The 23305-nt window shown below is 37.9% G+C and overlaps 1 protein-coding gene across 1 annotated transcript in view; it reads right to left on the bottom strand.

Annotated features, from left to right (window-relative positions):
• Positions 1-23305, bottom strand: part of C9 (complement C9) — a 39276-nt gene that overhangs the window by 14596 nt on the left and 1375 nt on the right. Inside the window, exons 2-8 of the mRNA XM_019737288.2 lie at positions 20682-20787; positions 20140-20284; positions 19760-19907; positions 11443-11581; positions 7254-7517; positions 3312-3552; positions 37-162 (exon numbers count right to left, since the gene is read on the bottom strand). Coding sequence (XP_019592847.2) covers positions 37-162; positions 3312-3552; positions 7254-7517; positions 11443-11581; positions 19760-19907; positions 20140-20284; positions 20682-20787 — 1169 coding nt within the window. The remainder of the gene's footprint in view (positions 1-36; positions 163-3311; positions 3553-7253; positions 7518-11442; positions 11582-19759; positions 19908-20139; positions 20285-20681; positions 20788-23305) is intronic.

The following is a 23305-nucleotide window of genomic DNA, read 5'->3' as shown; positions in this document are numbered from 1 at the left end:
TCCTATTTTTAACCTAATAAGTTAGGCCATACTCACCAGATTTACCTCCACCCCTCTTCACGCAATCATTTTTATCAACATTTGCTTCAAGTTTTGCTCCAAAATTCACAGATAAGTCCAAATCAAACCCGAGGCATCTCTTTATATCCTCTAGTTCAACACCTGTTGAATGTATTTAGTTGAAAATTATTAGACAATGTGTATCAACATCATTGATAAATTCCAGTTTTGCTGTTTTGTAAGAAGCATACTTACTTGGATTCCTAGACATTATTATTAAACTCAAATGCAAGGTCATATCTGTCCTGCTTTGTCTTCGTATTAGAATCTAGTGACCTTCTTTTGACTTTGTCAACTTAATGGCAAATGACATATAATTTACCTCTTGTTTAAAAGGGACATAGGTCAGACTAGGGTAGTTATAGTGAACTCATTTACCTCTTAATATCATACCATATTTCCCCGAAAATAAAACCTAACAAGAAAATAAGACCTAGCATGGTTTTTCAGGATGACATCCCCTGAACATAAGCCCTAATGTGTCTTTTGGAGCAAAAGTTAATATAAGACTCAGTCTTATTTTCGGGGAAACACGGCAGAAGGAAGATGATACTGTCTAACATGTATTAAGTGCTTACCATATGCCTGGCATCATTCTAAGTATTTTGTATGCATTAACTAATTTAATCCTTGCAATGACCTTTTGAGGTAAGTTCTATTATTATTCTCATTTTAAAGGTCAAGTTACAGAATCACAAAGCAGTTAAGTAACCTGCTGATGGTACTCAGTTACTAATTAGCTAAGAACACAGAGCTGCCTGGCTATTAAACATTTCCTCTGTATTGACTTCACAATTTGGTCATAGGATGTATCAGCATCTCCTGATCCTCTCTAAAAGACTCAGCTTGTCATTAAGGTAGCTAGTTCTTTGTTTTGGGCAGATGGCTTATATATGACAACTTTTCTTTAGTACTGTGTATGCCATTTAGTAGAGATCAGTCTTGGAAGCTGACTCATTGTGGCGCTTGGATGCTCTAGTTGTTAGCAAGAAAGATCCTAAATATTTACTCAAATATATAATTTATTGTCTATTTTCTGATTTAAAAGAGAGAATGATTCCTTTACTTTAAAAGTAAACTGCCCAAGCCTCAGTTTGTTGACTATGTCAGTTTTTGCTCTTATTTATTACACACACACACACACACACACACACACACACACACACACACACATACGCATGCCCATGTGGTTGTTTATTGTGGAAGCCAAAATGTTTTATGAAAAAGGAAAGGAGAAGTTAATCCCAGGGTTTCATGGTAAGAGTTAGAAGTAGAGATTTGGGGGCATTTATTCAACGAATATATTTTGTGCATCCACAATTAGTGGAAACTTGAGAAACATCATGTAGAATTCCCCATGGGAAAGAAAGAGGGAGAATAAAAATGGAAGACAATGCAAGAAATCCAGAATACTAGATCTCTAACCTAAGAAGCATGACGACGCTGATTCTGAAGATGAAGATGAAAATACCTACCTTGTTTCCCTGAAAATAAGACCTAGTCAGACAATCAGCTCTAATGTGTCTTTTGGAGCAAAAATTAATTATAAGACCATAAGACCTGGTCTTATTTTACTATAATATAAGACTGGGTATAATATAATATAATATAATATAATATAATATAATATAATATAATATAATATAATAATACCGGGTCTTATATTAATTTTTGCTCCAAAAGATACATTAGAACTGATTGTCCAGCTAGGTCTTATTTTTGGGGAAACACGGTAAGTGAGCCCATAAACTTTAGATTCTCTGTTTCAGCTGGAACTTTCCATGTCCAGAGTCTGGACATCCCAAGTCAAGGTGGAGGATGGCTTGGTCCTCAGATATTGCCACTGGAAGTGAGAAAGATGACTTCCTCTTTGAAGATACCAGGACTGACCTAATGACGCTTGTCTATTAAGACCAGAAGGTAAGTAGATTTAAATTGCTAGCTCTGAGTTATCCAAGATTAAAGATTTCAGCTCATGGAGTTTTCCACCGAAGAACTCTTAGCCTAATGGGTTCCCTGTGCTTTGATCACCCTTGCTGATCCTTTCTTTTCTGATTTTCAAGTTACTCAAGAGACTGTCCTCTTATGGCCCCACCCCCAACCATGTGTTATCTATCAATATAGTTTACCAGGAAGAGCTCAGAGACCTTATTATTCTATCTTGCAGAATATAACCGTATGAGGCAGCATAACAATTGAGCAACGTCATATTCTACTCTCTTGGGCCAGGCCTCTACCTGCCCAAGACTAGACTGAGGCATCAGAAGCAACTGGTACTGGCAATGTCATATTTATTTTATTCACAGAATGTTTACCAAGTGGGGGGTCAGTGCCAGGCTTTAAAATCAGAGCTACAACCCATTCTTCATTGACATTGCCAGAGGCCACAGGGAAGGAGTAATGGAAGTGCTTTTGGCAACACTTTCCTTCCTAAGAGACACACCCAAAAACTTTGAGGGCAGAGAGAGAAGATATGCTGGCATCTATCACCTCTTTAAGAAATATTATAATTTTCCATAATCACAAAATAAATATTTAAAACTTATTAACATAGTCCCTTTCCACCTACTTTATTCTTGAAATGTTTAGGTAAAGCCTTTAGGCCATTATGGCAATTATGTAGCACATAGGCCTGTCCGGTACCCATGGCAGACATTGATGACTAAACATGGCCGTCTTTCCATGGTCAGAAACCTACTCAACATGGACCCAATTCAACTACCACCATATGATTAGGATTGTCATCATACAAGGTAAAACTAATTTTTCACCCTTGTTTTAACATGTTAAACTTATATGATGTTAACATTGCTCCTTTCCTTCTCCCTAAGAGAAAATTTACAACAATACTTCCTATCCAATACTGAAGAATACTTTGGAAGGTAATTGTCATACATATAATTGATACAGTCTACTGAATAAGAAATAGGTTATGTAAATTAGGTCTCTCATTCTTTCTTTCACCATTTAAATAGTATTTCACTAAAAGAAGCCCTACCAGATAATATTAAATTGTAATACAATTTTGTTCATTTTTCAGTAGTGCTGCTGAGTTTGCATGACCAAGTCATATTGTTTGAGGTCAAAGTTTATTTGCTGTTTAATAGGGTTTTAGAAGCTGAGGAGCTGGGAGAGAGTTTTCTCAAAGAAGCAGGTTATAGAAACATATTCCTAAGCCTTTAACCTTTGAAGGAGGTTAGCAACAGGAATAATGTGGTTAACAGGAGTCAGAGCTCTATTTCTAGGCATACCTTTCTCCTTCATGGCAGCTTTATCCAAAACATATATTAGCTCATAGAGTCCTCCTAGAGATCCAGCGCTACTGTAGTGGGTTCCATAGGTTTCCAAAAATGCAAAATATTCTCCCTTTTCATAGGTAGCTGGCAGAGCTTTTACATCATCCAGGAAAGTTGATGTCAGCATGATACCCCGACTTCTCATCACAAATCTTCCCAGATCAACCGTTCCTTTCACATGCAGAAACATTTTTTCCTTTGTTGTAGAGTAAAATAAAATAAATTTGAGTTTTATCATCATTATTTCAAATTTAAAATCACAAAATTCAGAACTTCCACAGGCAATACCTTTTTTAGCAGTGACAATAAGATACCACTCTAACCCACTAGAATGTCAACCTTAAAATACTATCAGTACCAACTGTTGTGAGTACAGCAACTAGAACTCTTATATATTACTGTGGGGGGGGGAAGAAAAATATAAAATGGTGTAACCGCTTTGAAGAACTGTTTGACAGTTTCTTATAAAAGTAAACACACGTCTACCTTATGACCAGCAATTCTACTTTTACATATTTACCAAAGATCCATGCAAAAATAGTCCACAAAAACACCTGTACAAGACTTAAAGGCATGAGGGAATTTTCCTGAAGTCATGGAAATATTCTATATCTTGTTTGAGGAGGTGGTTACACAGGTGGATACCATAGTCAAAACTCATGGAACTATATGCTTAAAATCTTTGTATTTTATTGTATGCAAATTACACCTCACAGAGTTGATTTAAAAACATTAACAATGGGAGGAAATGTAGACAGGTATATGAGGTCCAATCTTTTTATTTTTCAAATGAGGAAACTTTGATCCAAAAGTATCAAATTATTTGCCCCAAATGACAAAAATAGTCTGTGACAGCAATTGGTGCTAAAATAACTAACTCTCAGGTCTCCCTGTTTCTTCCATTATGTCCTCTTAATATTTGATAACAGAGATGAGACAGACAATATTTTAAGACATGGATTTCAAGTCAACTTCACACAGCTCAACAGTTAAATATTCCCTGAGATGATGGTTTAAATTTCTAAGAGAAAACTGGGCACTGATGAAGAACTATTGATTCAATGCCATAGACTGTCCCAACCAAAACTAAATTATAATTAGCACCCATGATTTTATAGATGATTCTTTCGAGATTCTCCTGCTGTAGTTGTGTTTGGCACATGTCGATTGCATGGAAGTTGAAAACATTTTGTTATTTTTTTAAGATACATCTCAGTGTATATGACCATCACACTAAACTTTTTGTGTTCTAGAAGCACAATTGTTCACACTGCATGACTTAACTTCAGGTGATAGCGGGTGATTCAGTCTCTAACAAAAATTCTAAAGGAAATTACTGCATATATAATAAGTCGTATGAGTTCTCCATCTGATGACTTGCATAACAATTCATAATGAAATTTTAAAGATGCACAAAATATACTTGGATTCCTTTTCACTAGTGCTAAAATTAAGAAATGCATCTTGTCAGAAAGATGTTATGTTCTTTGGTTCAACTTATTTTAGAGGTAGACCTTAGATCATTCCCATTCAAACATACTGTTGTTTCTTGCATCTTAAAAGGATTGAAAAAAACATCTCTTGACCTCACTTGTACAACCATTTGCTACATACTTCTTTGTCTTTGTTAGAAGCAAAATTCCTTTAAAGAATTTTCTATGTTGGCTGTTTCTGATTCTTTTCTTCCCAGTTTCTCTTAAATCTAATTCAGCCATGCTGCTGCCCTCACAACTCCAACAAAGTTTCTCATGTTGGGGTCATGAATGATCTTCAAAATGCTAAAGCCAGTGATGGCTTCTTAGTCCTCATCTTCTTTGACATACATATTAGTACATTTAACATAGTTCATCACTTCTTTTTCCTCGATAGTGTTTCTTTTCTTGTCTTTTAAGGCAGTTCTTCTCAAACTGTAAAGTGCAAACAAATCACCTAGAGAATATTGTCAAAATGCAATTCTGTTTCAGTAGGTCTGGGGTAGAGTCTGAAGTTCTAGATTCCCAGTGATGTACTTGCTGTTGGTCCATGGACCGCACTTTGAGTAGCAAGATTATACGGCATTACTCTGGCCACATTTGAAATTCTTGTGTTTAGTCTTTGATTTTTTTTTTCAATCTATCTACATTAACTCTGTTAATTGTCTTACCAAGCCCTATGACTTTAAGCACCATCTATATATCAAAACTCCCAAATTTATAGCTCAAGCCCAGACTTCTTTCCTAAACTCCAGAATCATAATCCCAACTCCGTATTTCACACCCCCATTGGTAGTCTAATAGACATCTCATCATTAATCTAACTAAAACTTAACCAATGGTGTTCTTCTCCAGACTTGCTCTGTCTGAAGTTTTTTTCACCTCAATTGATAGCAAATTCATCCTTCCAGTTGCTCAAGCCCAAAACCTTGGCATCATGTTTGACTCTACAACTGTCCTGCCTGAACTACCATCATCTGTCACCTGGACTCCTGCAATAATTTTTAACAAACCTTCTTGCTTTTGCTCTTAAATCCCATAATTTCTATTCAATAAAGTGCTCAGAGCAATCATTTAAAATATATTAGGGTATGTCAATCTTCTATCAAAAGTAGAAGATTAAAGAGTTCCATGACCTCTCATGTCACTCAGAGAAAAAGGAAACTCTCAGAATAAGCTGTGATTCCCTTTACACTCTCTAGTTCAAGGTGACCTCCAGCTTTTTCTGGTTCACTTTGGCCCAATGGGTAGGTATGTTTCCGTCTTAGAGATTTGTCTCTAAAACTTTCTTCTGCCAGATATATCATCCCAACCATACTATTTGGCTATCTTGTCTCCTTCAAATAGTGCCATATCTCATCTTCTCAATGAAGTCGATCCTGAGCTCCCTTTTTAATACTGCCATCTGCCCAGCACTCATGATTTCCCTCATGTTACTCTATATTTCATTTTATTCCAAAGCACTTATCACTTTCTAAGTACTACATAGCTTCTATTTTTTTGCTATTATGTTCATTATTTCTGTCTATATCCCCCACCTGACCATCCAGGTCCATGAGTTTGGTTCACAGATAGGTTCTAAATACCTGGAGCAGTGCCTGACCACATAGTAAGTCCACCATTAAATATTTGTTGAATGATTTAAAGAATTTTCCAAGTGCACACTTAGGTGTATATTCACGTGAATACATAGGCAATGTACAGACCCATAAAACAATTATAAAATTAGTATCATAAGTACTAAGATTGAATTATTATATTTTTAAAGTGGGAGAAGGGTATCTATACAGGTGACTGTGATATCAGAAAAGGAAGAATGATCATTTTACCAGCATTATGATGATTACCGAAACTATATTCTGTATTTATTCCACAGGTGATGAAACAAACTTTTAAATCTGGCTTAAATACTAAAAAACAAACACACTTTCAAAGTCTCAAATTAAAGGTATGATTACAAAGTAAGCAGACCAATTTCATATGCAATGTGTACATTTCATGGCATCATTACTTTAGAGACCCACTTTATAGTCAGTAAATCGCCATCATCCTAAGGCATTGCAATGAATTATCAAAGTTACTCAGTATGATTCTTCATTGCAATTCTGAAGATAGGATAAATTGAACAGTCTGTTACCATAATCTCAGTCAAAAAGTATGTTCTGAATTCTTAATATGCTTGTTCTCTGTTTACTACCACCAACATTCTCATTACTTACCAGCCCTAAAGGTCATATATGGGACTTTTTTCCCAGTTGCCATTCTTCTTCCTGACCGTCTACCTACATATCAGAGGATTCATTGAGTATTAAATTTTTCTCCCTCTTCTAAACTCAATCTGCTCTAAACACGAACTTAAAAGAGGGACTTTGGTTAGTTTGAAAAATATCCCATTATATTCTCTATATGAAGTATTTGGTCTTACCTTCTTAGAAGAATGTGACAAGAACAGTTGGTAAAGTTCATTTTTGGAATATGTAAATCGAAATTTACCCTCAGCATTTAATTTACAATTATTTGGCTCATCAGCCTGTTTTTCAGATTTATCTTCACACTTATATCTTTCAGTAGGTGTCAATTTTAGAGATATATCTGCATTAAACTTTGATGTCGTCTCTTGCATGATAGTTTTGAATGCTTCAACTTGTTCTTCATAATGCTCAGTTTTGAAATTTTTGTCGACTCTTGTCTAAAAGATAATAACAAAGTATCATTTAAAAAAGCATTAAAAAAACACCCAAAACAAACACCGAAAAAGACCCCACAGTTATTTGGAAGGCAATAAAGCAAAGGAGTTAAGTGAAGGCACTGAAATGAAGACTGCTGGGGTTCAAATACAGGCTCCATGACTTAGAGGACATTACGCAATAACCTCTCTATGCCTAGTCTGATTCGTAGTTGGTGAAAGAGGGATACTCACAACACCTAGGGCTAATGTGGTTGTAAGGATTCAGTAAAATAATGCATGTAAAGGGCTTAGAACATAGCAAGTTTCTAAAAGTTAATACATTAATAATTAAGAAGCCCCTTGCATAACAGATGCATTATATACTCCTACTTGTAGAAAGAAAGAAAGAAAGAAAGAAAGAAAGAAAGAAAGAAAGAAAGAAAGAAAGAAAGAAAGAAAGAAAGAAAGAAAGAAAGAGATAAAGCTAACCCTTACTAATGGCTTATCAGCCAGGTACTGTTTTGTGTATTTTACACATGTTAGTTAATAAAAGGCCAGAACTTAACCTTTATACTCTACTGCCTGTAAAAATAGATAGATAGACAGGAAGATAGATAGATAGACAGACAGACAGACAGACAGACAGACAGATAGATAGATAGACGTTTTTATGTGCATGGGAAATTACTGGAAATATATTCAAACCACAGAGTGTTTGCCCTTGAGAAGGGGAACTATGAAATGCGAATGTGGAGTGGGAGTATTTTTCCTTGCGTAATCTGTTGTGCTGTTTGAACTTTCTGATTTTTTTTCCATATTCATTTTGCATGGAAAACAACAACAACAACAACAACAAACCCAAAACTAAACAACCTAGTTAAAAAATTAAAATTTTCAATTAAAACATTCTTTACCAAATTGGCTATTGTCAAGTATCAAAGGGAATGTTGTTAATCTCAATAAACTCTTTTCAGAGGTCCTCTGAAAGAAGTTCCTCTTATCTAGGAAGAAGACACTTATCTCTTCAGTTGGTGGCATAGATTGGATTCACCAGCATGCATTGGATGATTATTCTGCATAGGGAATGTTATGTTCTGAATGTTTATGTCCCCCCAAAATCCATATTAAATTCCTACACCAATGTAATGGTATTAGGAGGTGGGAACTGAGGGTAGAGTCTTCACGAATGGGATTAGAGCTCTATTAAAAGTAACCTCACAGAACTCACGAGACCCTCCCATTACGTGAGAACAATGAGAAGTCTGCAGCCTAGAAGGGAGTCCTGACATGACCAGGCTAATACTCTTATCTCAGACTTCCAGCCTCAGACTGAGTAATAAATTTCTATTATTTCTAAGTTAGCTGGTCTCTGATATTTTGTTATAGCACCAGAACAGACTAAGACAGAGAACCTAAACTTACCATCTAATGAAAAAGACTAAAAATGTATATACTTTTCTTTAAAGCAAGGCTTGCTGGGAAAAGTGCTCAATGTAAAGGGGAAGAGTAACCTACTCATGCCATTTCCCTGTTTAAAATCTTTCAAAATCTTCCCACTGACTTAAGACAAAATCTAAACCAGAGTTATTACAAGTTAACCTCTCCTTACTATACTCAAGCCCTACAGCCACTTTTCTACATCCACAGCTTATGCTTCTTCCCACCACAGGGCCCCTTTATACTTTCTGGACTGTTCTCTAGCACACCCCCATCCTCTCATAACACAAACATTAAACACACTCATACACATATACATTCTCTCTCTTTCTTTCTCTCTCTCTCTCTCCCTCTCTCTCGTATGCATACTATACCCCTTGCCCTGGTTAATTCATACTATTTCAAGTCATAGCTTAAACATCAGGGAGGCCTTTCCTGATCCCACAGACTAACAAATCCATTTTCTACAAGCTCTCATGGCTCTTTTAAAATAAAACAAAATGAACATTGATTCCGTTTTATAATTGCTTATTTAATAGGCTGTCAGATGACAAACTCCAGGAAGTCAGGGACCGCATCTGTCTTATCCACGCGCCACTATAATGTCCCCATTTAGTAAATTGCCTGGCACATAGTAGATGCTAGTAAAAATGCATGTAATTTAATATGCAGATCCAATATAGCTAATGATAATAACTAATACTTGTTGAGTGGCAGCAAGTTCGGCTCCTTACTTCCCATACCATAGCAGATTAGAGTAAGAGGAGTGCCAGCAGTAATAGCACCAAGGAGCTGATCTGGGGACTTCAGCAAGCCTTAAGCCAACTCCATCAAGCACTGTTCCTCTGATGGCACCAAGTAAATATTCAGGTCTACAATCATTATCTGCTTTTTTTATAAGCTTGATGCCAAAACTCATTTGGAGGTATTGATCTGATGTGAACTGATAAATAGTTATTTATAGTCTTCATTTCTCCCACTTTGTGTGAACATGGGTTAGCTCTGCTGCAGAAATATTAATGTGTTTGATTATGGGATGCTGCTCCTAACGCCACTGGGTATGTAAGTAATACACAGGGGGTGCCAAAAAAATGCATACACATTTTAAGAGATGTTATCTTAAAATGTATATATATATTTTTGGCACCCCCTGTATATGGAAAGTATCGCATCATCTTTGTAAAATCCAAAACATTCTGACTGAGGAAGTTTTCAAGGTTGTAGGTAAGGGAAAACAGTGTCCCTACTCTCCAAATGTAGCTTCAAGATCAGTCCTGGACAATCCACCAGCCTTTGCAAGTCACTACACTTATACAGAAGCTAAGAGTCTGGTCACAGTGGCAAAGACAGGAAAACTGTACGCTGTAGACCTGAAAACTCACAGCAAAATAAAGCAACACAATGACAACCATTCTTCCATAAGCAATGACAAAGGTCACCTTATCTTTGGTCTCTTCTTTTTAAGAAAGTAGAACATGTGCAATACTTTCTAGAAAGAATATTATTTTCCCCTCAAAAAAATATGCTTAAAGAAGGTGGGTGAACCAAGCATGATGCGGCAAGATCAATAATCCAAAATGTTCCCTGAGATTTGTGGGAAAGTGATTCTATGAAGATACAAAAAATCTTGACAAAAAATATGACATGCAAGAAAAATGCCAGTCAAATTGTCCAGTCATTAAAATTTTTAGAATCGATGGAGGCGCAGGACCACTTCAGGCTGCAATGGGTAGGTATTGATTTATAATTTTGTTAGAAATAGAAGGAATAATAACTACACTTATTTAAAAGTACATATGTTTTCAAATTGGTGGGAGTGGCAACAATAATAAAGGACTTTGTCCCCAGTGGGACTATTTAAAGAAACAGAATATTTTAGCTCCTTGTTTATAAGCTAATTATTATTTTTTCATATCTTGCTTAGACCAAAGAAATTATCTGTAAAGGTGATAAATATTAATCCTTTAAATGGGGGTCCTGTTTGTGGATGGTTTTAGAGGATTCAGGGGACTTTCAGAAAGGTGGTAAGTTTAGGGTGGACTTATGTAGAGTAAAAATCACTTGAAGAAATAGTTTCACAAGAGTCAGAGCAGTTTGAGATAAATGAAAATAGACACATTAGTCAAGCAGGCTTTACAAAGGGGAATATTGAAGAAAAACAAACATAAAGATTTCATTGGTAGGCTAGCAAAAACTGAGCTTAAATAGCACAGATTCTTAAATCAGCACTAATTTAATTTTTAGTTTTATCAGGACCTTAGATGATTCTTTTTATGGAGTCTAGGTATTTGTCCAAACTCTATCACTAGATGCACGTCACTGAGGGTTGGTTGTAGACTACTCTATATTTTCTAAAGAGATCCAGGTTATACATCCTCTTCTTTAAGCCAATCTTATTTACAAATTACAGTTTTATTTTACTGAATTTTTCACATTATTTAGTATTAAACTTATCTCAATAGCTTTTAACTAAAAGCAGAACCATGTGTTTTCTTCTGAGGAGACTTACCTCAAAGGCTAGAGTAGCCACATTCCAGGGTCTTCGGTAGTAGGTCAAGGTGTTGCCATCCCGAACGCGGTCACAGAGTCCATTGTAGTACTCATTGTCAAAAGGTGTGGTGAGGGGAACCATCCCTAAGATATTGATCCTGAGAATGAACAGAAGAGCATCAGGTAGGGAGCTAGCAGGAGCTAGTGCGAGGCAGCTCTCTAGCTGGGGAGAGAGAGAGCTTCGGCTCACGTCCCCATCACCCAATGTGTGTGTGATATATTCAGGAACAGAAGCAACAGCCTGTTCACCCCTGTTCTGTGTCTCTGGCAGAAAGCATACCTTACGGAGTCCTTATAAACTCTTTTAGACAACTAGGACAGTTGAGAGCACAATGAAAGAAATGCAGCAAGTAAAGAGTAAGAGCCCACCTGGCTCCTACAGTCTTAACTCCATTGCTGTAACTTTCAGCTGACCTCCCTTCATGAACTAAGAGTTAATGCTGTAATACCATACTTCCCCCAAAATAAGACCGGGTCTTATATTAAGGTTTGCTCCAAAAGATGCATTAGGGCTTATGTTCAGGGGATGTCATCCTGAAAAATCATGCTAGGGCTTCTTTTCTGGTTAGGTTTTATTTTCGAGGAAACACAGAACCACCTATTTAAATTATTTGAGAACAGAGCACCTCAGGGGTATAGTATAACATATGCATGTAATTTTTAATCTATGAATCAACACTAGGGCTCTTTACTCATTCTCTTTATTTATTTATTTATTTTAACAATTTTTTAATTATTAGTTTCAGGTGCACAAAACAATGTAATAGACATTTATCATTTATATCCCTCACACAGTGACAACCCCCCTCCCCCCATCCACTACCCCTCTGACATCGCACACAGCCATTACATTTCCACTGTCTCTATTCCTAATGGTGTACTCTGCTTCTTGTAAATATATATATATATATATATATATATATATATATATATATAAAATTGTAGTTGACATTCATTATTGTTCAGCTTCAGCTTCAGGTGTACAGTGCAGTGATCAGGCATCTACATCATCCCTGAGGTGGTCTCCCTAATGAGACAGGTACCTTATGATCCAGCAATTGCACTCCTAGGTATATATCAGAGAAATCCAAAACTCCAATTCAAAAAATTTTATGCACTCCTATGTTTATTGCAGCACTATACACAATAGCCAAGATATGGAAACAACCAAAATACCCATCGGTAGATGACTGGATTAAGAAACTGTGGTACATTTATACAATGGAGTATTATGCAGCCATAAAGAAGAAATAAATCTTACCATTTACAACAATATGGATGGACCTGGAGAACATTATGCTAAATGACATAAGTCAGACAGAGAAAGACAAATACCATATGATCTCACTTATATGTGGACTCTAAAGAAAAGAATAAATGAATGAACTAATCAGAAACAGTCTCAGAGACATAGAGGAAAAACTGAGAGTTGCTAGATGGGAGGGGGGGGCGGGGATAAGGGGAAAGGTGAGGGGATTAGAAAGCACAGTCGGTAACCACAAGATTGCCACGAAAGTCAATTTGGGAAACGTAATCCTCATTCTCTTTAAACTTAAGCCTTGTTCTCCAGTTGTCTCATTGCCTGTCAAGAACTTCATTCCCTCCAAGCTTAAAATAGTCCTTTGTTTCCAAAAGGAGCCCCCCAATTTCAGCGTCCCAGCAAAGGCTTCTTTAAAGTTCTACCACAAAATAATTTGTATTTGGCAAGATTTAATTCAGAAATAGGAATCTTGGATAGCTTAAAAGACGTTATGTTTGATTTGTAAGCCTAAAACCAATATTTGAACAAAAAGCACTTCGTTCTTTTGTGAAGTTCACCTCTGTGAAGATCACTTTTATTAATTGAAGGAATAGTCATTGCTGTCTAGACTGTATCTGGAATAAATGGCCCCAGGCTGGGGAGACAAAAATGGAAGTTTGATCCTCACATCTATAACTTAGCTTGGCACAAAAGCATAAACTCTTCTATCGCTCTAGACCACATTCCTAACTCCCATGAGCTGGATTACAAATTCAGATGTTGGTTTCAAGAGCAATTTGTCAAAGGGTATGGATGACTTACTATAAAACCATTGCTAATGCAAGAAAAACAATTAAAAGGGTATCCTAGTGCCAGTGGGTTAGTTCAAAACAACATCTTCACATAAGCAGCACATTCTTAATAAGCTTTGAATTTACAAAGAAAGTGTACATTATAGCTCAACTTTAGTGGAAGGCAAGTTAAGAAACTGGTTCAAGACTATCTTGCTCAAGGCTGACTGTGTAGTTAAAACGAACCACTTCTCACTGCTTGCCCCACCAAAAATACCTTTCATGAAAAATGCCGTGGCCCTGAAATTCTAGTATAGGGCCAAAAATTAGACCTACTAACCTGAACAAGAAAGAGATAGAGAAAGAAACATTATAGATCTGGTTTACTTTCTTAAATACCTTATCCGTCATGACAGATTAAAATTTTGCTTTAATTCTTCACCCATCCCTGTGTCTATAGATATGTGAGCAATATATACATATATATATGTATATTTTTTTGTGTTACTAAAATTTTGATGCAAAGACATAGAATACTAGAAACAAATGATCTGCGTTTGTTTATTAAACAAGAACTCAAGCACATTTTCTTTATTCCATAGTGAACTTGTCCTCCATATATCTACATTAATAGAGGCCCTCTACCTCTTCACTTTCCTTGAGTAATGACATTAATCTTTGTTTATAATGATGGTTAACTCTTAGGTGACTACTGTATCTATGTGTAGTGTAGTGTTTGTTATAAACATTGGTTAATATTAAAAGAGTTAATGCACAGTTTTTGATCTCATGAAAATCATATTCAACGTAGGGAGTTAGACACACAACCACCAATTTAAAAACAAGTTGTCCAAGGACAAACATGCACATGACAAATGAGTAGTTTAGTTAAGTGCTGTGCAGGTTCCCAAGAAGAAGAGATCCCCATGGCAGGCTCATAAAAAAGAGTTTTAAAAAAAGAAACATTTGATTTGTTTCGAAGGATGGGACTCAAGGGGGAGGAGGCACAGCGTGTACAAAAGCCTGGAGGTGAGAATGTGTACGGCGTGTTTTCAGGTAGTAGTCTTCAGATTTTCAGTTTGTTGATTCTGTAGAAAATTTTGATAAACTAAGCCTCCCTGCACAGTTTTAATTTGACATTTAAAATTTTTCATCTTAAGTCTAAGTAGTTGCAAAGGATATAATTTCCCAGCATGCTGTACATATTTACATTTTAAAATATAATTATTTTGCCTCTTTTAAAAATAAATCCTTTTTCTCCAGCACAAGTGTTGGAGAGGCTGTGGAGAAAAAGGAACCCTCATACACTGTTGGTGGGAATGCAGACTGGTGCAGCCGCTATGGAAGGCAGTGTGGAGGTTCCTCAGAAAATCAAGATTAGAATTACCATGTGACCCAGCAATCCCTCTCCTGGGTATGTACCCCAAAAATCTGAAAACCTTTATTCGTAAACATATATGTGCTCCGATGTTCATTGCAGCTTTATTTACGGTGGCCAAGACGTGGAAAAAACTCAAATGTCCTTCAGTAGATGATTGGGTAAAGATGTGGTATATATACATAATGGAATACTATTCTGCCATAAGAAAAGATGAAGTAGTGCCATTTACGACAAGGATGGATCTTGAGATTATTATGCTAAGAGAAATAAGTCAGAGAGAAAAAGTCAAGAACCATATGATTTCACTGATATGTGGGATATAAAACTGAGAGCAACAAAGAAACAAGACAAACAAATAAAGAAACTAAAACTCATAGACACAGATGATAGATAGTTTAGAGGTTATCGGAGAGTAAGGGGGTATAAGAGTGGGAGATGAGGGTAAATGGGATCAAATATATGGTGATGGAAGGAGAACTGACTCTGGGTGGTGAACACGCAATGGGATTTATAGATGATGTAATACAGAATTGTACACCTGAAATCTATGTAATTTTTCTAACAATTGTCACCCCAATAAATTAAAAAAAGAAAATTCCCCTGGATTGAGTTACAATTATTAGTAGTATATAAGGATATTACACATTAAAAAATTGTTAATAAATATAAGTGAAATTTTAGTGAAAGGTGTCTCTCAATGAAATGATTGGGGCTTCTTTTTAATTAATTCATGAGTTCCTGCATCCATGGATTAATATTACTTATTGCTTTTCTAGAAAAAGACAGGGTTCAGTAACAAATTGATTCCTACTTTTCATTTTTATAGAAGTAAATGCTGACTCACATAAATAAGTACATAAGAATAGAACAAATTCTGTCATAGCAATGCCACTCGGTTCTTTGACCTTCTGAATTTTATGCCCCCAAAGACATATGCTAGTTTTTCATCAAAAATTATTTTTATAGTCTGTTATCTGATAATTGATTAGGACATCTTTAATGTTGTTAACAAAAAGAATTGGAGACCATCTGACTTATGAACATTTGGAGTTGTTTCTTGGTTTTTCCACTCCATTGTAAAATGTGTGATGATTCAGGAGTGTACGTTTCTTTTGGAAAGTGTTAGATGATGGTAAAAGAGGGGGTGAGAGAGGAAAATGGGCTTGACAACTTGAATGCCAGTGAGTCGTCAAGCTTATCAATTTTATGAAAATTATGTGTATATGCAATTGAAGATTTATTATGAGTGAAATAGATTAATAAGTAACTAATAGTTGAGGAAAGTATTATCTTAAAACGTACCTAGCTCCCTTCCTTGGAAAGTCTTTTTGCATACCCCAGTCTGAAGGTTATTGTCTCACAGATCAGCAAATTGACCAGTTGGCTGGATCTATCTGGAAAGTCACAATAAAGCTGATCCACAGTCTAAAGCACAACCAAGGAAGAAATGTTTAAAAACTTTTGACTTGGTTCCACTATTACAGAGACAGCCAGTCTGGTCTAGAATGAGCCAGAATTTTTTTCTGCCAAGAAACATGAAAACTTCTCGTGGATGGATCAAATGTCATTGCCTGGGAAATAAAAAACATGTGTTGTTTGGCAGCACTTAGAGATGCCTGTTTTCACACCTGCATCTAGAACCACAGGCAGTTCCAATTTACCATGTGAAATGAAGAGAAAAGGTCCCTCCACAGAAGTGGTGTTCTGCTTAGATCAGACAAAAAATAGTAATTCCTTGCATATTGCACATCATTTGCAGCTGGTTCAGATTTATATTTTTTCAATGAATGCAAGATGAGTTGGGGATCTCCCTAAACACTTCTGGAGAATCTCAGATGCCTACAAGATAGACACTGAAGCATTTGTGATACAAGTGAATTCTCCTGACATAAGAATTTCAATGAGAGTCTTTCAAATGAAAATAGTATAAATTAATTATTATGAGTACTTGTGAGTTTCATGTGTAAAAGAATCTGAGTGGATATGACTGCTGATAAGACTTGTTGAGGTTTTCCAGGTTGGATGGTGTAGAAGCACTTTATAGGCATGTTGTTAATGGTTAGGATGTTTACGTCTATCACCTCTATTTCAACATAATCCCATCGCCCCATATAAGAGTAATGGAGACGGACAGTAAATAAATGTGTAATATTAATGGTATTGAAGAATCCCATAAATACAATAAAGCATGTTATTTTGAAACCTCTTCTTAAATATTAATTGTTGATTTATACTAGTCTTCTATGCTCCTGACTCAGATATTTGGGTAATATGTACTACTTGAGTTTCACTTTCTAAAGTTAGTTTTGCTTTGACGTTAGCGTGTCGACTCATGGGCTTTGTAGTGAGGTGGGAAAGGTGATGTGGTAGTGATGGGTATGTGGCAGAAGGAAAAGGTAAGCGGTCTGGAGGAGAAAATAAAGGCTTATGGACATCAAAGAAACTTCAGTTTTAGTTCCGCTAGAAAATAATGAGCCAAATGGCCTTATTTCACTCAGTTCTTTTCTGTAAAATAAATATAATATCTTCCCTAACTATCTCACAGGATTATTATGAAAATCTACAAAGAAGGAATGAATGTGCAAAAAGATTTTGGAAAGCTCAAAGTATTAGGCAAATGAAAACTGTCAGAGAACGATAGGTTTTCATGGAGACTCAATTGGTTATAGGTTATGGCTCACGATAATGGGGAATTTAATAAAAAATGTTGGCGATTGAGTCTGTTAAGGCCTCCTTTCCCACCTCTGAGGCTGACCTTTTCCCATAACGGGCTCCACCCGCACCCCTCTTCCTGAAGACGCAGCCCTGTGATGTTCCCTATCACCAACCAGTGAAGCATGAGGTATTTAAAGAGCCTTAGCCAGCTCTCTGGGATGCTTCAATATGAAATTCCCTGGCAAATGCTATATAATAAATTTTCTTTTCTCTGAACAAAAGAAACCAATACATTATGAATAACTGTTTTTCAGCTAAATGGGCCAAGATTTCTGTATCTTTTTCCTATAAGACAAGATGTAAATTTGCATTAAGTGAGAATATACAACATATGTAATTTCTTGCTTCAAGCGCTTTTGTTTAGATTAGAAAGAAAACTGTTTCTTGGATCCCAAATAAAGCAAAATAAAGTAATAATGGGCCTTTGCCATGGACTCATAGTCTCTTCATGAGGAAAGCAGCGAGAAGAGCTGCTGTGACCATTTCCGCCAACGATTAAGACCTGTTAAGTTTGGCGCCCAAGCCTACCTATTTGATTCAAGATTCCTACCTTTAGGCTTAGGGCCAACAGCACTGTGGATATTATTTGAATGCTGCTTGGACAATATTTATAAAGTGAATAAAAGGTGTGTGAAATACTCTATCTGGTGCCTGACTCTTGGTATCCTGGAATTTTTTTCTCATGCAACTGAAGAAGTGGAAGTTTGGTCTGTCTCAGAGAGAGACGACATCTCCATTTTTATAGAAGTTTTATCTTAGGAACTGTGTAGTTCCTTAGTCTAAGGTTCCTCAACCTCAGTACTTCTGACGTTTTGGGTCTGGTTGTCGTGTGCATTGCAGGGCCTCAACCCACTGAATGTCAGCATGCTCCCTCACTCCTCCAAGCCACTCCTCCCTACACCCCACAACTGTGACCAGCAAAATGGTCTCCAGACATCGCCAAAGGTCCCCCGGGGGTGGGGTGGGCAGGAATCACCTCTTGTTGAGAACCACTACCTTAGTCCCTCTTCAGCTTTACTCTTACATCATCCCCATCTTCTTTCCTGTCCCTATCCTTCTTCCCAGGACTGGAGTCCTGAACCTGAATTTCTATCTCAGTACCCAGTTTCAGTTTTACCTGATGTCAATTGACACTATTTTAGAAAGCACTTATTTTCGTTAGTTAATTAATTCACCTATGTATCTACCCACCAGTGTTTGTTAAGCGCCTACTATGATCCAGGCACTGAGATTGCGAGAATGAAGAGACACATTTCATTCAAGGCCATGTGCCATCTCTATTAATATACTACTGGATGGCTGAATAGCTACGTCTCTGCTAGGGACAATTTGCCAACAAATCCACCCAAGCTATCTTTCTGGCTCAGAACAACTAATGGAGACTATGCCATGGATATCCGTGGAATGTTCTCTGACTATGGAACAGAACGGAACAGAACAGAATAGCACCTCTAGCCTGTGCTATTTTCACAACTCTGGAAGCACAGATCTGGAAGCACAGATATACAGAATGGTCTCTATTCTGTATAACTCTGAGTTCTAACTGTCTAAGAATTTTCGTTGGAGCTTACCTGGCCAGAGCCCCTACGTTTTGCATGGGAAATGAGCAAAACTTCAGCTCTCTAATGCGAACCATAGTCTGAACACCATCACTCACTAACATCAGAATTGCTTTCTCTGTCCTATGCCTCTTGGGTCAACTCCAGAATGCTGGAACCTCCTGAGAACTTATAACCAGGTCTAGATCCAGGAGAAGTTCCAATGGAATATAGTCTTCCTGGCAATTCAAACATTTGAATGGAATCATCAGGACAATTTCAAATGCTGACCTGTCATTTCAACATTGCTATGGTCTTCCAGATGTTCATAAATGAGGCATTTTATCTTCTACTAGACTTGGAATTAATCACCTAATATCTTGATAGTCTAGTCCGTTCTTTAGACACCTATTGAGGTTAAGCAGTTTGTCCAAATTATCTTGAAATACTTATTCAGCACTTACATTCTTTCAAGCTCAAATGTAATTCAAACAGAATATGGACCCACACGCTACTCTTCCTACCAGTGCAAATCTTCTCTACCACGGCAGGAGAGATGGAGATCATTTTCACTCATCTTCCTCGAGAACATTCAAGCGGAATGTACTGACCCATTGCCTGCTGTCCGTGCCATCTCAGACTCTTCCACCTCTTTTGTGCGACAAGGGGGACGGGGATCCTCTGCACAATCGTCCTCATCAGAAAAGTCTCCGCAGTCATTATCTCCATTACACAGAAGTCGCCTCTTTATGCACCTGCCTGCAATCAAAATCAGGAAAGACACTGTCTGTCTAATGCCACATTTTCTCATTCTTTCTGAAGTTATCAAATGCAATTTAATGCTGAAGGGGACACTTGACGTTTTTCTACAGAATCATATATTGATGGCCCATTTGGGGTCACTTTCACACTTGGAAATATGAAGCATCTTTCTTTTCACCTATGAGTTCACACAGAAACACACAATGAGCAGTGGGAGTGCAAGGATTACCTGTACCACATTTAAAATCATTGCCACAGTCATCCTCAGCATCTTCACAGGCCTCCGTGGGCACACAATGTCGTCTGTCCCCCAGAGCATCCAGGCACCTTTTCCCATTATATTGTCCAAAGACCTCAATTCTCCTGGAGCGAAACTGCACAAAACGACTTGGAAAGGTTAGAATGTCTAATGCCAAAAAGGGAGTATGATCTAAAACTGCACTGACACCATTGCAGCCCTCCAAGCTCATATGAGTCAGTTGTTTTAAGATGGGAGCCATAAAAACAGTCCCTGATGCTACTTAAAGTAACACCTCCCATTGTAAGGTTGGCTGTCTCTTCTATAGATGATGGTTCCTCATGACACTCATTTAAAATACTGTGCAACATTCAGGTTTCTCAGCAAGGTTAGCTATATCCATGTAGATATTTATCTTTCCTTCTCAGTTTGAAGCTCAGTAGGGGGCTTCCTGACTCATAGTCATTTCCCTGGGGATGCAGTTAATAATTTCCATCTGGGGACGTCAGCAGGAAATAGCATTGAATGCTTACCATTTGTTTCAGGCAAGGGTCACATGCTGACCACTGGCTCCAGGGGCTCATTCTGCAGTCTATGGGTGATAGACTGCCATTCGTCTGTTCTCCCTCTAGGGCATAACTGAGACAATAGAACACACCGACTTATAATGACCATTATATGCGCCTGTTTCCAAAAAGTCTTTACAAACCAGTTTTATTTATTTACTACTTTTCCCCTTTCCAAATTATACTACTTACGTTTTTACTATCTCTCTCATTAACACTAGATCACATACTATTTTTTATTTTTAACTCATCTTTTTGTTTAATTCTTGTACTGAATTGTAATTTAACTTATAACGTAACCACAATAATGATGGTGGGGAGGAAAATTAGCCAGACGCCCTGCTAGGTGTCTTACATCAATTATTAGCCTTATATGTCCAACTAGTGTATGAACTCACTGAAGCAACAAACCTTGTGTCACTTTATACCCCCAGACAGTCTGGCAAAGCCTGGAGTTGCCTAGTTCTATTGCAAATTTCAGCCATTCCTGAAGCAAGTACATCATAAATCAGGCCTTCTCACTCCTGCATTCTGTATGTCCTAAATTGGAAGGCTTACCACTTCACATTCCACTGTAAAACTCATTTCTCATCTTTCTGTGTTTTAACATCATCTATTTTGGCACTGATAGCCTTCCTTTCCTCCCCTAGACCCAGTGCTAAGGAGTGCTTTTCTGGCTTTGAACTTTTCTGTCTCACTTGGTTCACCATTTGGATCTCTTCTGGTTGCAACACCAACTTGTGATACAGGATAACTAGCATGTCCCTAGGTAGACAGGGAGGTCCCTGGTTGAATCAACAAAGACAGCCATATCCTAAAACTTCAGGGTTTTTTTTTTTTTCAGTTTTTTTTTAAGATTTTATTGGGGGAGGGGAACAGGACTTCATTGGGGAACAGTGTGTACTTCCAGGCCTTTTTTCCAAGTCAAGTTGTCCTTTCAATCTTAGTTGTGGAGGGTGTCGTTCAGCTTCAAGTTGTTGTCCTTTCAGTCTTAGTTGTGGAGGGCACAGCTCAGCTCCAGGTCCATTTCCCATTTCTAGTTGCAGGGGGCACAGTCCACCATCCCTTGCGGGACTCGAACCGGCAACCTTGTGGTTGAGAGGATGCATTCCAGCCAACTGAGCCATCCTGGAGCTCAGCGGCAGCTCAGCTCAAGGTGCCGTGTTCAATCTTAGTTGCAGGGGGAGCTGCCCACCATCCTTTGTGGGACTCGAGGAATTGAACTGGCAACCTCGTGGTTGAGAGGATGCGCTCCAACCAACTGAGCCATCTGGGAGGCAGCTCAGCTCAAGGTGCCGTGTTCAATCTTAGTTGCAGGGGGCGGAGCCCACCATCGAGGAGTTGAACCGGCAACCTTGTGGTTGAGAGCCCACTGGCCCATGTGGGAATCGAACTGGCAGCCTTCGGAGTTAGGAGCATGGAGCTCTAAATGCCTGAGCCACCGGGCCGGCCCCCTAAAACTTCAGGTTTTGAAATCACTCTTTCGCTCCAGGACATAATGTAACAAGGTCTTGAGGTTAATCATAAAATTCATTTTGGCCTGACAAATGGAGCAGATCTGATAGATAAGAGTAAGTTACTTTGCTAATTCCTTTAGGATGGTAAAGCAGAACAAACCTGGTAGAGGAATTTCATTAGAAGGCACCAGTTCCCTTCTTCAAACAAGTTTCCTTCTTCAGATAGCTCCCCTTCCCCAAGCAGGCAAGGGAAGGTATAAAAGTAAGAGCTTTTGCCTCAGTCATGGGGGACCCCCCCATTCGGGACCCCTCCCACTGGGGAGCTGCAACCTCTTCTCCTGCTTCTTTCAAAACTTTTTGCCTCTCCCTGGTCTGTGTTTCCATTTCTTGGCTTCACGAGACACGATCCTGGCCCACACTCAGAAACTGCTAGCAGATCCAACATCACCTACATCACTTGGATTATTATCTCATTCGATGACAGAAAAAACAAAAAACCCAAAACAGAAGTCACGAAACAAGAACCTATGAACTTCCTGTCCCCGCTTCCTGAACTGGAACCTGTCCTTTCTACAGTGCAGCCTCATACTGCAGCAAGATGGCTGGGTAACACCCATCCCTCCACACAAGCTCTAGATCCCAGCTCCTCTTTGAGATCTTGATCAGTTGAATATCTCCTCCATTTAAAATGCTTCCTCATTACCAGTTCCTTTCTATTTGTAATATAATGTGTTCAAGTCTTTAATGTGAAACATAAATAAGTAGATGAGCAAACAAATGAAACACTTTTCCTAAACTCTACATTTCCTTTCAGCTACCCCCATCTCCTTCCACAGTGACACTTAAAGGAATTGCTATAAACATATTTATGTTTCTTTCTCCTCTAAAATAAAAAGTCTCACCTCTGAGCTGGCAGGCCAGCCAAAGGGGCTCTCTGGCCCTCCCTGAAACAGCTGAGTGTGACCAGGACCCAGGGGGTACAAACTTCAAAGCACTTGAAGCCTTCCCCACGGCCTCTCATTTTTGATCAGCAGGAGTCACACTCCTGGAATGTGGGTTGTTTCAATGATTTTCTTAAGTAAAGAAAGGGTCAGGGTAAGTACAGGAGGCCTAAAGCAAGTCTCAGGAGCTGGC

Source organism: Rhinolophus sinicus, linkage group LG03 (genome assembly GCF_036562045.2).
Source record: "Rhinolophus sinicus isolate RSC01 linkage group LG03, ASM3656204v1, whole genome shotgun sequence".
Lineage (NCBI taxonomy): Eukaryota > Metazoa > Chordata > Mammalia > Chiroptera > Rhinolophidae > Rhinolophus > Rhinolophus sinicus.
The sequence above is the reverse complement of the archived record's forward strand: the minus strand, read 5'-3'. Positions and strand labels throughout refer to the sequence as shown.